The sequence below is a fragment of the Anastrepha ludens genome, chromosome 2, assembly GCF_028408465.1.
Source record: "Anastrepha ludens isolate Willacy chromosome 2, idAnaLude1.1, whole genome shotgun sequence".
NCBI lineage: Eukaryota > Metazoa > Arthropoda > Insecta > Diptera > Tephritidae > Anastrepha > Anastrepha ludens.
In genome coordinates, this window is record NC_071498.1 from 159204486 (window position 1) to 159221461 (window position 16976).

The 16976-nt window shown below is 34.8% G+C and overlaps 1 protein-coding gene across 8 annotated transcripts in view; it reads left to right on the forward strand.

Annotated features, from left to right (window-relative positions):
- Window positions 1-16976, forward strand: part of LOC128855685 (bestrophin-1) — an 84624-nt gene that overhangs the window by 51323 nt on the left and 16325 nt on the right. For 6 of the 8 annotated variants that reach the window (XM_054090806.1, XM_054090811.1, XM_054090807.1 and 3 more), the window contains exons 3-5: window positions 10836-10946; window positions 14162-14903; window positions 15078-15446. In XM_054090806.1, coding sequence (XP_053946781.1) covers window positions 10836-10946; window positions 14162-14903; window positions 15078-15446 — 1222 coding nt within the window. The remainder of the gene's footprint in view (window positions 1-10835; window positions 10947-14161; window positions 14904-15077; window positions 15447-16976) is intronic. The other 2 variants (XM_054090812.1, XM_054090813.1) reach the window with 1 other exon arrangement.

The following is a 16976-nucleotide window of genomic DNA, read 5'->3' on the forward strand; positions in this document are numbered from 1 at the left end:
GGCTAAGGAGTAACAGTGCGATCTTCGATACGGTAATCTCCGCATGGTGATTGAAGGGACAATGCAGTTCAGCGAATGGATGGTTAGCCAATACCCATAGGGTATACCTCATTCCCGCGGCAAGGGGACCAACTTGATTAGGAACGATTCTCTTATCATTATTAAATTACGACTTCGTTGTAATTCGTAGATGTAGATTTAAGATAAGTAGGTACACACAAGAAAAAAGGACTAAAGCAAAAACAAAAAAAAGCAAAAGGGCAAAAAAAAAGAAACAGACAAAACACCCAATACAAAACACAAATAAGGAACAAAAACAAAAACTGTGAAACAAAAAAAGAGATAAAAAGCCAAAAAAAAAAAACAGACAAAAAACCAAATACAAAACACAAACAAGAAGCAAAACCAAAAGCTGTGAAAAAAAGAGATAAAAATGGGCATACCGGTATATGTGTATGTATGTGTGTATAAGAATAATACATAAATGTGAAGCACTTGTATGATGTAATTGGTGAGTAAGATAATTCCCGATAATAATATAAATATTCTGTCACGCTCTGCATTGATCAACAACCACTTAACATCTGCAATAAATTACTATACATACATACATATGTACGTACTCGCATATATGGGATTTACACTCACCAAATGTACTCAGTGAGTATTTTCGTTGTTTATTAGCCCTTACAAGAATAATTAAGATAAATCGATAAGATCGATCAAATCTTCAAATATTGGTATTTACACAGCAATTGGGGTTACTCGTGTTTTATGCTTTTATTATTTTTATTACACTCAAAAAAGGTGCTAATTGAATTCGGCGAATGTGGCAATTTTCTTTTTAAACTTGGGATATATGTGTGTACATACATACATACATAATAAAAATAAGTAATTTATTGTTATTGTGTAGAAACTTTGTAGCCGAAACAGGTTTTTGAAAGCACAAAATTCATACTTACATACATACATACGATAGATAGAGAGGGAGACTGTAAAAAGGCTGTATAAGTATAAGTGAGCTGAGTATTGGAGTCCAGAATTATTGCTTTTTACGATCAAGAGTAAAATCTCCAGCTTTGTTCTACCAAAGCAAAGTGATTAAGCTCTACGGCTACAACATACAAGGGAAGTGCATGTGCATGTATGTATGTTTGCAGGCACGCAACCAGGATTTTTTGGGAGAGGTTTTATGTAAAATATTCTCAATGTGCTAAGTGAAAAGCAAGAATAAAAAAAGTTGTAGTGAAAACAAAAAGGAGAAGAAGTCAAGACTAAGAAATAAGAAATACCTTCATTTCTCGTATGAAAAAAAAAATTAAAAAAAAAACAATTGGAGTGAAGACAAACTGAGAAATAAAGGCATTTAATCGTATGAAAAAAATTTAAAAAGGTTTAAGGTTAAGGCATTTAGTCGTATGACTAAGTCAAAACTAAGAAATAAAGGCAGTTAATCGTATGAAAAAAAAAAAAATTATAAAAAAAGCTTTACTGGAGTCAAAACTAAGGAATAAAGGCTGTTAGTCATATGAAAAATAAAATTTATAAAAAAGTTTTAGTGAGGACAAAACTAAGAAATAAAGGCATTAAATCGTATGAAAAAAAAAAATATAAAAAACGTTTTAGTGAAGTCAAAACTAAGAAATAAAGGCACTAAATCGTATGAAAAAAAAAAATTTATAAAAAAAGCTTTACTGAAGTCAAAACTAAGAAATAAAGGCATTTAGTCGAATGAAAAAAAAGATTGGTAAAAAAAGTTTTAATGAATTCAAAACTAAGGGATGAAGGCATTTATTCGATTGAAAAAAAAATGTATAAAAAAAGTTTTAGTGAAGACAAACTAAGAAATACAGTCGTATGAAAAAAAATGCAGTCGTATGAAAAAAAAATTATAAAAAACGTTTTAGTGAAGCCAAAACTAAGGTATGAAGGCATTTAGTCGTATGAAAAAAACAATTTTTTTTTTAAGTTTTAGACAAGACAATCTATGAAATAAAGGCATTTACTCGTATGAAAAAAAATTTATAAAAAACGTTTTAGTGAAGTCAAAACTAAGAAAAAAAGGCATTTAGTCATATGAAAAAAAAATTTATAAACAAAAGTTTTAATGAAGTCAAGACTAAGGCATGAAGGCATTTATTCGATTGAAAAAAAATGTATAAAAAAAGTTTTAGTGAAGACACTCTAAGAAATACAGTCGTATGAAAAAAAAATGTAGTCGTATGAAAAAAGAATTTATAAAAAACGTTTTAGTAAGATCAAAACTAAGGGATGAAGGCATTTAGTCGTATGAAAAAAATGTATGAAAAAAGTTTTATGTAGTGAAGACACACTAAGAAATAAAGTCGTATGAAAAAATAATTTATAAAAAACGTTTCAGTGAATTCAAAACGAAAAAATAAAGGTATTTAATCGTATGAAAAGAAAAATAATTAACGTAGTCGTATGAACACAAAAAAATTATAAAAAAAAGTTTTAGTGAGGTCAAAACTAAGAAATAAAGGCCTTTAGTCGTATGAAAATATAAAAAAAACATGATTTGATTTGGGCTCGTCGTTTGTTTTCAACAAATTTTTCTAAAACTCCTTGCACTGCGGGAATTTGAGTCTCTATAGATAATAAAGATGTGTTGTCACGTTCAACTGCTCTTGTGACGTAATACTTATACTTTATAATTACACTTCACCTGACTTGATCAAGTCCAAATATTTTCCTTTTATTTTTGTGTCTAATTTCCATTCAGAGTCATCAAAAAACTTTCTTTTGCTTTTAAATAATTTGATTATGTTCTAAGAAAAGTGAACTCCATCTGGTATTGCTTGGGACCAAAAGGTCTATGGGTGGCTTAATGCCAACCAGGCTTACCTAACCTAGGAAAAGTGATAGCTAAAACCCCCACTCTCGATAGTAGTTGTATATTTAAGCCTATTTTATCCCGAAAAATTATAATTTTATATTACCTTGACTTAGACCGCTGAGGAAAATGTTAAGATAAAATTTAAAAAAATGTTGAGATAAAATTTAAAAAAAATTTTCCATTAAAAAATATTTTTTTTTTAATTTTATTAAATTTTTTAACTTAACAACGTCTATGACCACCATTCTCTACAATTACTAATATACAAAAATTCAATTTGTAATCGAGCCTTAAATCCATTCATGGTATTTTAAAGAAATCGTGGATCAAACCAATTTAAATGCATGAATGAACAAAATATTATCTCTTCAAAATGTTTTTCATTCTCATACATATTTTCTTTCATTCTTGCTAATAGTCATGGTAAGAATTGTCTACTCGCTCTAAAATGAAGCGAACGGTGCTTTTCAAGTTCTCCGCCGCTAATCTTTACCCCTTTCCGAATCCAAGGCTGTTGTACTTTTATGCGTTGTAGACCAAATACTCTCAAAGCACAAACGGTAGAGCTACTATTGTATGCTCGGTGTTGTTTATGAATATACATATGTACATACTATATGCGAGACTGAATAAGCAGGAGAAATCTGGTGAATAATTTCCCAAATCAAAGCCTGGTAGATTTAATTCAGGTTCCTCTTAAGAAAATATGAGCTTAAATGGGATGCTGAGGGGTGTAATAAATTCACCCCGATGGAGAAATAAGTTTCAAACTTACTCACGAGGCAAATATTGGACTATGCATGAATCCAATTTGTAGAAGAACCAAACGTACTCGACCCGAATATCCGCGAAAGAATAACAAAATAAAAAGTAAAGCTGCAAAGCGCATTACTGCTTTTTTGAGGTGCTTTACTTTTCCACACAAATAATTATTAATAAATCTGTAGGAATGGCCTTTGATGTGATTAGTTTAACGCATAACAGGGTTTGCTCATTTCTCATTTTAATTTTTTTTTTTTGAACCGAGCCGGTTGATTCTAACAGACATTCTATGGCGACATGGTAAAAATATTTCAAAGGTGCGCTCTTTAACAAACCGTTATTCGGCTCTGAGTGAATTTGGCAGAATTAACTGATGGGCTAAAGTTACTTGAGGTGTGTATGCAAAACAGCTGAGATTGTATTGGTGATGTACGAAAAACACCAACCAATGAAATTTCGATGTCGTCTGAACTACGACTGACTGGACGAGTGTGTGAATATGCGTGAAACTATAGTACAGATTTAGGCTGGCGAGTCCCCAAGTGCCGTGACAGCCATCCCAAGTTCCCCTCACAATTTTCTTTTTCACCTTAGCTAAATAGTTAAAGTGATAATCTATCATCTTTGCTATGGTGCTGCTACTTGGGCACTACATTTTTCACCCCCTATGATGGGTTAGTCTAACCACCTCTTGCTTTTGCTGACTCGACCTCTTAAATCGACGTACTTCTCCCATGATGGAAAGAATAATGAGATAGCGCCTATTGTGGTTCCGTTACTTTGCTCTCAGCGAATTTAACAACGAGTTACGTGATTTTAGCTCCAGTATGGCCAGATTACCATTTTCGTAACTTGATTTAGCATTTTTTATTTGTTATTTAGTCTCGGAGTTTTAGTTCTTTCTTCATGACATTTTTCTAGCCTGTTATAATTAGAATGTAATGTAATTTTGTAAAATATACATTTTTTAATAATTAGTTAAATAACTTACTAAGTTTTATTAAGCTTCTCTTTTTTTTAACATCTGGTGACATTGCCCGCGATTGCAGGTATTGTTGGTGTTCTTCTGCTTTCGGCAGTCAAATCTCTCTCTCGCTACTGCAGTGTTACCCAGCTTTGGATATAAAAACGCACTAAAATGCCCATTCAAAGAAAATAAAACAACAAATTTTTATTGAATCACTTAAAGAACTTTGTATGCGTGACAAATTGTCTTTAAAGTGTGCGTTTTTTTAATAAATCTGTTATGGCAATGTACAATTTAATTTATGAGTTTTTTTTGTTAAGCGAGACTCTTTTGTCAAGGGAACGACTTATTTCCTATATTTCAGGTCATGTAACAAAATAAAGTACTCTTTTTGTAAAAATGTCAGTATGGTTTTTTAGTATTTTTTGGTATTTTGTGGCATATTCTTACAATGAATAGACCTCTTGATGCTCTATGTCCCACTAATGATAGATGGCCGGAAGAAACGATTACACCTTTATGGTTTTTATTCGTATTCAGTAAATTCAAACGCTTTTTAAAATGTGTAAACAGGTTTTCAATGTTAAGAAGAGTTGAGAGAAGAACATTTAATATTCTTGCATAACCTTAAAAGGAGCAAAAAATTAAATTCACACTTTCTAAATATCAAATTTTATAAGAACCAACTAATTTTCATTAGCACTAAAATCTTCTCAGAGTGGCCTTTTTTAACCTTCTTTTGTATAATAATACAGTTTTTTTTTAACTTAAAATAGCACTAAATTTATTGCGAAGAGCAAATGGTTGGCAATACTGCATATTGGATAAACGTGACGTCACGTACTCTCTGATGGGCGCAATCTTTTTTCTATCATTCTTGTATTTCTCCGCCAGGCGCATTGCGTTCATTTACATTATGCTTTATTATTGTTGTTTCAAATTAAAATCCGTTTTTAAAGGTTCTTGATATATCTCGTTCATTTTATGTTTCGAAGTTAAGGTTTACTCCTCGCACAGGAGCAGACCATTGAGCGCGTCATCTGAATGAGTCCATCACTTAAGTTAAGAACAAAGAGCCAAAAATACTGCCTCTAATTCTCCAAGGCGCAACAACCAATATTCATTTAATACTCTTCAATATTGCTTCTGCTTTATGAAATGCGATTCCCCATAGTCGTCTTGGCTCTGTTAAGGCTTTGGAAGTATCCAGTACATTTGCAACCATTTCTCAGCCCTCCAGTTGAACTTAACTTAACATAAATATTTTTAAAGTCAAGTATTAAGGTAGATGAACAATGCAGCTAAGATGATTTTGACCGGCACGAGTATGATAATTTTATAACTATGAAGTCACCGACACAATTTTGTATTTATAATCAAACGTTATCAAAGCTTTTTAATTTTAATATTTTTAAAAAGGAAACATTGCATAGATTAACTACACATTAGTGCGATTTAAACACAAAATACCAGATGTAATTCCCTGCATTATAGGCTTGAAATTCAAGCTTTAAGTAAATTTAGACATCAGTGAAAATTCTTAATGACATGAAAGGAAATGCAAAAATCCCATATAAAAAGTCGTGAGCAAAGGCTTATAATTTATTGTCAATAGATTTTTCTTTTTTTTGTTTTTTTTCTGAATTTTTTCATACTGTAAGTATATCGTGCATATTCTGTAGTGACCCAATTTTTTAAATTTGATTCTTACTTTCATAATATTATATAATTATAATCTCTAAATTTCAGAGAATTGTAAATAAATCCAGACAGCAAATAAATAAACAATTATTTTTTATCACGAAATTTTTGATAACGATAAGCGTCTATCTGCACCCAATTCTCGTCAATTGATTATAAACTACTTTTAAATTAACGAAAAGGAGCATTATGTACGTACGTACATAAATACATGCATATGTGCGTATATGAGAGTCAAAGCCTCTCTTAGTATTTTCAGTACCTACATACATACATACATTGTTTCTATAAAATAAACACCCGCGAGATCTACCGCTATCCACGATGTACAGAATACGAGTACAGTGATGTAGGCAGCAACAGACCGTTCACCGGCTCTCAATCATTTACATAGAGGGAATCTGCTGATTTGTTTGAGGGTTTGTGACGGCGGCTTGCTTAGGAAAAAACTGATGTTTTGTTGGTGATAGGGGAAAAGTCAACACAGCCATCACCTCTGTTACTTTGTTGCCGTTGGACGAGTGTATGAATAAATGAGTGTGTCAAATGAGTGGAGAGAATTGTGTTGCGGGGACATGCTGGCATTACGCATGAAAGAGTTTTTGAAATGTGTTTCCATCAATTTTGGATGATGAAATTCTTCAAGTAACCTTTATAGAAGCCTTGAAAATTCCTAAGGCTATTCGGATCTGAAAGCACCCACCCTGGCGGTTCCATTCATATAGTAAATATGTATGTAAGTATGTACATTTGGAACATTTAAAAATTCAACACTTTGATTGCAAAAGCTGTAGGAATTAAGAGAATGAGAATGAATGAAAAAACTTCCTCGTCCACAGCACCTATGACTTGCACATATTTCGGCATTATCTGCAAATTCTTAATATCTAACCTCGACATTATCTATCACGCTAAGCGTGAAATGTGTCATAATCTGGTAAATATAATGGAGACAGACATATGTACATATGGATATAAAAATGTTGGTTTAAAACTTGGTGATATGAGTGGTGTTATCAAACAAATTTGTTTGTTAATTAAACGCTCACTTCTGACATGTGTTGTTGTTATAAAAATAATATACCAAATTTTGTTTATTGTGCTATTATTTTGGAGAGTAGACAACTTTAACATACATACATATACATATACATACAAACATATGCAAATACCGGTATGTCTTTCACTTTGACGGATCTGCGTGTATATCGTAACCCGGTTGATTATTTGTTTATACTCACAGTCAACTAAAATCTTATCAACTTTAATTACTTGAATGAAGTTTTTTTTTTTATTTTATGAATAAAAATAACCGCTGACAAAACTTCCCATTGACAGTTGTGATATGGCGCACTTGAAATTCCTAATTAATATTACAATTAGTTTTTTTTTTCGTAGAATTTAATTGCTCACTCTCTTGAAAAACCCAAGATCAAAGTTGAATATAAACAAATAATAAGCAATATCCGGTTTCACTGAGAAAATATTTTAAAATTTTAATACAATAATTAAATGTAAAGTTTATCAGTAGAGAGAGGAAGAGGAAGAAATTTTGAAGCCTCAAAATATTAAGGGGCTAATTTCATCTTCTAAGTATGTAGATCAACATTTTTACGCAAAATTCCCCTTAATATTGATTGAGAGCTTCTTAATACCATATCTATGAGCAGCATGGCATCAATTGACTGTGCTTATTTTGAACCGCAGCTGCGATGTGAGTATTTGCGGTACTGCGGCCGGTGCGTTGTACCGCTACCACACGAGCATTCAAGGACACTGTTCCGTAGTCGGCTGAGGAAATGATGAAACCAAGCTTTTATGAGAGTCTGGGTTGTACACGAAAAATTTTGCAGGCTGGCAATTTTCGACTTTTTTTCGATTTGAACTTGGTGCCCGCGGAGTACTAAAGGGTGGTTAAGTTTCAAGGGCCGATGTTGATTTTGAATAAAATACAATTTTTTTAGGAAATTATTGTCATTTCTGTTTATTATGATAATATTGGTATAGCTCAATTACGTACGGAACAAAATATTGGCCAAATAGCCACCGCTGCCTCGGCGGCACAACTCCATCCGATGGTCCAAATTTTCGATGACGCTGAGGCATAATTGAGGTTCTATACCGTTAATCTGCCGAATTATCTCATCCTTTAGCTCTTGAATATTAAGATTACTGTTTTTTTTTGTGTGTTCCGGCTTTACAACCTCTTCAAACATTGTATTTATAAAAACAGTTTATCTTCATTTTAACATTATATGCTAGCATCACTGTCAATATGTAATATTTGTGAGCTTCTCTCTCTTTCTTTTATGTTCCTACAATTCACTTTCATATTATCAACCGAACAGTGAAGTTGTGTACTTTACTTAATCTCGGCCACTAAGGTCACTAAATTTTAATCTACCAACTACAGTATGCTTAAATATTGGAGACACGGTGATTTTCATATCATCATCATCATCATCGTCATTTCCTATATCTCCTGGGAGAGCATAGGACCGCGGTGAAATATCTAAATCGCCTCTGCCTCCTTCAAAACGGTGCGGCGTCAGAATGTTTTAGGTCTTACCCTTTTTCGGCTGCCTCGGGATTCCAGCCGTGAGTGCATTTCCCCAGGAGGATTCCGTAAAGTATGCCCAATACAGCCTGTGTTGCTGTTGAATACCTCTGATAGTGTAGCAGTCCATAGCTGAAGTTTTCGTAATTGGCTTCATTTAAAGCAATTTGGTGGAATTTTACAGTCTGCAAACCTCGGAGTAATACTAGACAGTAAATTGCTGTGGAAGCACAATGTGGAGGTAGGGGTGAAAAAGACCAGTAATGCGTTGTACGCATGTAAAAGAATGCTGAGCGTTACTTGGGGTCTATCACCCTGCCTGATGCATTGGTGCTACACGGCACTAGTTAGACCGATATTGCTGTATGGGGCCTTAGTATGGTGGACTGCGACAAGAAAACTGACATACTTAAGGCCGCTAGAAAGGATTCAACGACTCGCTGCTCTGTGCATAATAAGAGTGGCGGTGCTGGAAATGATACTCAGCAGGCCACCTACTATTGACCTTATGGCGGAAAACCTGGCATCGAAGTCCGCAAGGAGGTTGGTGGCTGCTGGAATATTCATTTGTAGAACCTTCGGACACAGCTCAATAGGAAAGTGGAGTTCAAGTTGCACAGACTACATGACCCCGTACTTTAATTGGGAGAGAAAGTTTCGCACTACAACTGAGGAGGAGGAATGGCATAAAGGCATGAAGCCTGGCCATAGAACTTTTCACATCTATAGAGACGGCTCTAAAACTTTAGACGGAGAGGGAGCGGGTATTTACTGCACAAAACTAGGGATACGGCAGCCTATCAAGCTGCCAAACCACAGCAATATTTTCCAAGCGGAAATTTTTGCTGTGGGGAAAGCCGCGGAGCTAGCCTACGCAAGAACAAGAAAGAACTCAACAATTAATATATATGTGGACAGTCAATCAGCAATAAAAGCAATAAGCTCATATTGTATTAAGTCCAAAAATGTTCGACGGAGCAGGGAGGCCATAGAAAGGCTAGCCGCAAACAGTAGACTGCATATCTATTGGGCACATTGTCACAAAGGGATTATGGTCGGTCTCCATCTGGTATCGCTAGGGACCAAAAGGTCTATGCGTGGCTTGTTGCCAACCAGGCTAACCTAACCTAACCTTACAGTCTGCAAGCGCTTTCCAGATGCAGTTTCTGTAGATGCTGTCGGATACCGTAATAAAGTCAATAAATGCCAATTGTAACGAAATTTGATTTATTTGCTCAATAATAATCCGCAGATTGTTAATTTGATCAATGCAGGAGCGATCGGCTTTAAAACTAAAGCGTCGCAGTATACAAACAGACAAGCAATGGAACGCGTATAGGTCAAACAAAAAATTTCCATCACCCAAAATATTTTTTTTGTTCATTTACAATATTAAAAAAATTTATTCAAAAACAAAATGATTAATTAATTTCTATTAATGATGATTAATTTTGCGCCATTTCGTATAGCCTCGCGCACGATCTTCAAGTTTACCCATACCCGATGGACTCTTGATAGGGATTTGGCTATCCAAGCAGATGATTAGCTCTTTTGTTCAGGTTAAACAAAATATTCATGAAAATGGGACAATTAGTTTTACGCCACATTAAAAAAAACTGTCCAAAATATTCCGACTTGAAAAACATTGTAAATAGTAAAAGAAAAAATCATCATGTACACATTTAAGCTCACAACTGTATACATAACTTTACATTCATCAAATAAGCACAACTGACGCTATCTGACACTACCTCGTCCTAAGTACTTTTATGTAAGAATAAACAAACACTCAGGCACTTATTCTCTAAACTTGGTGAGACGTGCTCATCTACTTAATTACGAACTTAGACTATCTAGATATGGATATAGAAATGTGCATATGTGTGCATTATAAGTACATATGTATGTATATGATAATATTAAAGTAGTACCAGGAAAATTTATAATTGCGTTGCTATTAAGAAACTCGCTGTTTTTTTCATTCACAGATGGCGCGGCAGTATCTATAAGTTGGTGTGGCTCGATCTCATCGCATTTCTCTTTCTCTACTACGTACTTAGTATAGTGTATCGTTTTGTTTTAAATGAGTACCAGAAGCAGTAAGTATGCTTTCCCACGTATAATTATAGTCTCTTTTCACTTGGGTATTTATTTCAAAACTAAAAACGCAAATGTTAATTAAAATTTTTGTATACCGTCGAAGTGTCGTTTGAAGCGTATACTACAACATAGTATTATTTTTGTTGGTTTTTGAATCGAAAAGAGAAAAGAATGGTTTAAGAATAGAAAAAGTTGTAAACTACTTTTTTAATATTTTTGGTTTTGTCCCTCGATGCTGTTAGGTTGGATTAGGTTGGAAATTATTCTTCTGTCAATTTGTTTTTGATCTGACGTAATAATATTATTGGCGAATATTAGAAGATTAAACAGCGAACTTAAAAACTATATTTAAATAAATAAAAAAATAAAAAAAAAAATGTAATGTAAAATTTAAATAAATAGGAAGTTAAAAAAAAATTTAAATAAATGGAAAATTAAAAAAATTATATTTAATTTAAAATTTTAATAAATGCGAAATGGAAAAAAAAATTTAATATAAATGAGAGAGAGAGAGTGAGAGAGAAAGAGAGAATATATATCTAAATAAGTTTGCAGATAATACAAATAGACAAAATTTACAAAAAAGGGGCAAGGGTCAACCGGTGTAGGTAAACGTCGGACACAAACCGTGGCAACAACGCGCACTACTCCGAGCGTTTATCTCGCTCCGCACAACCGCAGCGATTCCAATACCAATAAATCCGCCGCCGGAATGGATAGCACTTTATAGTACGCACAAGCACTAGCCGGGAAACTTAAATAAGCGCCAAAAAGTCGGCACCAAAAAAACAAACGCCCAAAAAATTGAGACCAAAAAACGCCCCAAACAGTAAGCACCAAGGAAATATAACGTCAAAAAGTAGGCACCAAAAATATATTTCCTACAAGTTTGCACCAACAAATAAGCGCCAAAAAGTAGGCAGTGTTATTTCTCACTAGAAATTAGCAGCCAAAAGGAAAAACTCAGTAAAAATAGCCCAAAATGTATCTAAGATATACATATATAAAGTATAGCTCTCTCTCTCCTTTCCTCAACGTTATATCTTTTTTCTTTCGCGCGGAACGAAAATTCCTCAAACTTTAATCTCCATTTTCGCTGGTCCATCGACGCCTAAGAAGTTTCACTTCAACAATGTCCAACGTACTTTGTATAGTATATAAGAAAATGCGTGACACTGTGACAAAAAGAAAAAATTATCAAAAATTAGAGACATTTTGTGGGGCTGGAAAACTACATACCAAAAATTATTCTAGAAATTCTGTTTAAAAAATTTGAAATTTATGTAAAAATTTGAAGAATTTTTATAATTTTTGCACAAAGCTTGAATAAACTTTTTGTACCGTTTTTCTTGTATAAAGAATTAAACTTGTATACAAAATTAATAGACAAAAAATGAATAGACACCAAATAAATAAAAGAAAAATGGCTGAAAGAGGTAAAAATGACGCACACCTATCAAGTTCCACAATTTTATGCTGCCTCCAAATCGTTTTCATTGCAAAAAACGAATGTCAACTACTGCGATCAATACCTCACATTAACACCTTTAAATCATCAGTATACTACTGTGGGCAAAAAGTAAGGTGAATTTATTTGTCAAACTTCGCGGGATTAAAATTTCGCTCTAGTTATTTTTTTCATGAGTTGGCAGCACTGTTAGTAACATCTGGGCCAACTTTCATGTGAATGTCAATATCAGTAATACTCGTATATTTACGCTTGTGTTTACCAAACGACCAAGAGTGCATTTTTCGATTTTTACAATGTCTGATTTGATTGAGCAGAGAAGTGCCATCAGATTTTGTTTGCGGAATGAAACTTCGGCTGCGGAAACGTTTAGCATGTTGCAGAAGGCATTTGGTGATTCGACCATGTCGCAGAAAAATGTTTATAAGTGGTACAAAGACTTCAAAGAGGGTCGAGAACGTGTTGATGACTTGGAGCGCTCCGGACGACCATCGACGTCAACAGATGACCAACACGTCAATAAAGTGAAGGAGTTAGTGCTCAAAAATCGTCGGTTGACTGTTAAAGACCTTACTGATATGATCGGAATATTAGAAGGATCTGTGAAAACCATTTTGAAAGACCATTTGGGCCTACGAGACGTCAAATCTCGTTTGGTACCGAAAACTCTCAATTTCTTGGAAAAAGTCGTCGCGTTGATGTGTGTGAAACAATGCTTTCAGACTATCAGGACAAGCTCAAATGCAACATTACGGGACATGAGACTTGGATTTATGCTTACGACCCTGAACTAACCGACCAATCAAGAGAATATCGTGCTAAAGGCGAGGCCAGACCGAAAAGAGCACGTCAAAGTCGTTGAAAAATTAAGGTCATGATGACAGTTTTTTTTCGATTTTCGTGGTGTGGTGCACTATGAATTCCTTCCACCTGGCCAAACTGTTAATAAGGATATTTATTTGAGCGTTTACGTGAAGCAATTCGTCTAAAAAGACCAGAATTATGGGCCATCAACTCTTGGTTTTTGCATCACGATAATGCACCGTCTCACACTGCACTCGATCTTCGTGACCATTTCGCCAAAAATTCCACGCATATCGTTCCGCAACCACCGTATTCACCTGATTTGGCTCCGTGTGACTTCTGGCTATTCCCAAAACTCAAGAGACCACTCCGAGGAACGCGTTTCGAGTCGATTGAGAAGATAAAAGCTGAATCGAAGAAGGTGCTGATGGCTATACCGGAAATGGACTATTTGGCATGTTTCGGGGATTGGAAAAATCGTTGGCATACTCGTAAGTGTATTTCATCAAGAGGGGATTATTTTGAAGGGGATGAAATTGATTTACAAGAATAAATAAAGATTTTTCATTTTACAACCAAATTCACTTTACTTTTTGCCCACAGTATATTACTAAAGCGAACACAAAAATATTATGAGCAGCACATCTCTTTTACGAGGGCGGAAACCTAATATATATAAAAATGTTGTTCAATGCCTCTGTCGTATATCTTTGAATACTTATTTAGTTGCGGCTCGTGAGAAACCGTAAATTTCGAAAGCTGGCTTGGGCTATCAAGGAGCTTGGCCACCCCTGTTCTACCCTATGGTTATGTGTCTAATTCGCACTCAACTTCACTCAAGAAATAAATACCTACTTAATACTTTGCTTTCAAAATATTTCATCGAAAATATTTAATTTTTCTTTTTTCACTTTTTCATAAATTTCTCGCCAAACTACGCAGAGTATTCGAGGGCGTTGCAAAATATTGCTACAACTACAGTGATCTTATACCGCTGTCGTTTGTGCTGGGTTTCTATGTATCGATAGTGATGACACGTTGGTGGAACCAATACACCAGCATACCATGGCCCGATCCGATTGCCGTTTTCGTTAGCGCCAATGTGCACGGGCAGGACGAACGCGGACGTGTGATGCGTCGCACAATTATGCGATATGTCTGCCTCTGCTTGACGATGGTGCTGATCAATGTGTCGCCGCGTGTTAAAAAACGCTTCCCAGGCCTGACACATCTCGTCGATGCCGGTCTCTTGAATGACAACGAGAAGTCGATTATCGAAAGTATGAATAAGGGTTTTCCGCGGCACTCCAAACATTGGCTACCCATCGTATGGGCGGCAAGTATTGTAACGCGGGCCCGCAAGGAGGGGCGTATACGTGACGATTTTGCGGTGAAAACGATTATCGACGAGTTGAATAAGTTTCGTGGTCAATGCGGTTTACTAATATCGTACGATACGATTAGTGTGCCGCTTGTGTACACGCAAGTGGTGACATTGGCGGTATATTCGTTTTTTCTCTGCTCGGTTATGGGTCAACAATGGACAGAGGATAAGGAGGCTTTCCAAAAGATTGACTTATATTTTCCAGTATTTACAACGCTACAATTTTTCTTCTACATGGGTTGGCTGAAAGTGGCTGAATCGCTGATAAATCCTTTCGGTGAAGATGACGATGACTTTGAGGTGCGTTGAAAGTTTTTTATTTATTTATTTATTTATTATATTAATATATATTTTTTTTGTATATTTATTTATTTATTTATTTTTTTTGATTCTACTTATATTAGTTTGTTCTTCTTTCTATGCATGCAACATTTCATTATTATCGTTCTTGCTATTTCTCGTATGCGCGTACAGGTCAACTGGATGGTGGATCGCAATCTGCAGGTGTCCTACCTAATAGTCGACGAAATGCATCACGATCATCCGGAACTAATCAAAGATCAGTACTGGGATGAGGTATTCCCCAATGAATTGCCATATACCGTGGCGTCAGAACGTTTCCGCGAGGAGCATCCCGAACCATCAACCGCTAAAATCGAGGTGTCGAACAAGGCGGCAATGCCAACGACGCTGTCCAGCGTACGCATCGACGAAATGGTTGGTAACAAAGGGTCAACCAGGCATTTGTTACAAGGCCAAACCCAAAATCCTGATCAAACCCAAGCACAGACACCAATGCAAGCAGTTAATTATAAATTTCCCGAAATGTCACAAGAAGAGGAGGTTAGAATCAGAATTCGTGCGTGCATTCAAAAGCACCGCTGTTTGTTCTGCAACAACAAGCGCAATAATTACCACAATTACAACTACATCTACAACTTTAACTTCATCTACAACTACTTTTACGATAATATTAAATGCAATTCGATATGCAAAATAACCAATTGGCTTCAATTACACCTTCTTGCATAAGTAGTTTGTCGTCCTAGCGAAATTACCAGTCCGAGTGCCCGTACCACCCGCACTGCAAATGGGTGGCAAACTAACGTCTTTGTCTAACTACTTGTGCACGTACTAATGCAACAGACTGTTATACATACATACATACAATACATATAAACCATATATATATATCTATCTGAAGTTAATAATCGAAATAACTGATAATTGGCCTTACTGACGCTGACGGTGATTGGTGTGCACTTCCCATAGTTACATTGTTCTTATGGTATTGGTGTTTATACAGATATATTTTATGGTTACAATAGGCCAGTTGCAGTCCAGCCATATTTACATTTCGATTACCTAAAAATTATTAATTTTAAAATTTTTTTATATACTGCAATTTGGTGACTGGTATTGTAACTTAAATGCATATCTACTATTTAGAAACATATTTAAGACTATTTCTAACATTTTGTTTTTCGCATTCCTATTAACTTCTTTTTGGAGCTGTTCGTGCACAGCATGACAAAATTTACTTCTTCAACATTCTTTCACTATATTTTATACTATGTAAATTATCTAAAACCCGCTGCTATAAATTTTACTTTTAAATTATAAAATCTCCAATGGGAATTATCTATATTTACATGCATTTACCATTCACATACATATTTTGTTTACAACAACATAGAAAAGAGTATCTACAAACTCAGCCTCGAAACTAACCTTTGATTCTAATTGTTTCTTCTTCTAGAGCTGTACAATCGCTTGAATTATCTAACCGCATATTTGCCAATGAAATATTTACATACACAATCAAAATTATAGAGGCTAAGCAGATTTGAGTGCATGAGATGACATATTTTATTTTACAACTACACTTACAAGTTGTATTCTAATGAGCGAAGTTCTCTTTAAAAATAAGAACAACAATTTATTTTATTCAGCCATTTCTCCTTCTGAGTCAATGCAGCGATTCACAAAGCCGTGAAAATGGCTTCTAGAGAAAGTTGAAGTTGAGAAACGTTGAAAGTTCTACAAACAAAAACAAGTTCAATGTCTTTCATTAGTTTATACTTTATTTTACAGCTACACTTACAAGTTGTATTCTAATGAGCGAAGTTCTCTTTAAAAATAAGAACAACAATTTATTTTATTCAACCATTTCCCCTTCCGACTCAATGCAGCGACTCACAAAGCCTTGAGAATGGCTTCTAGAGAAGCGGCTGAAATTTCTACAAACAAAAACATTGAACCTGCTTTTCATTGGTTTGTTCTTTATTGAAAAGAATCAACTTTCATATTAATGGTGAAATATAACTTCATTCAAATGAATTGTCTCGACTGGTGCTACAATAGCCTATCTGT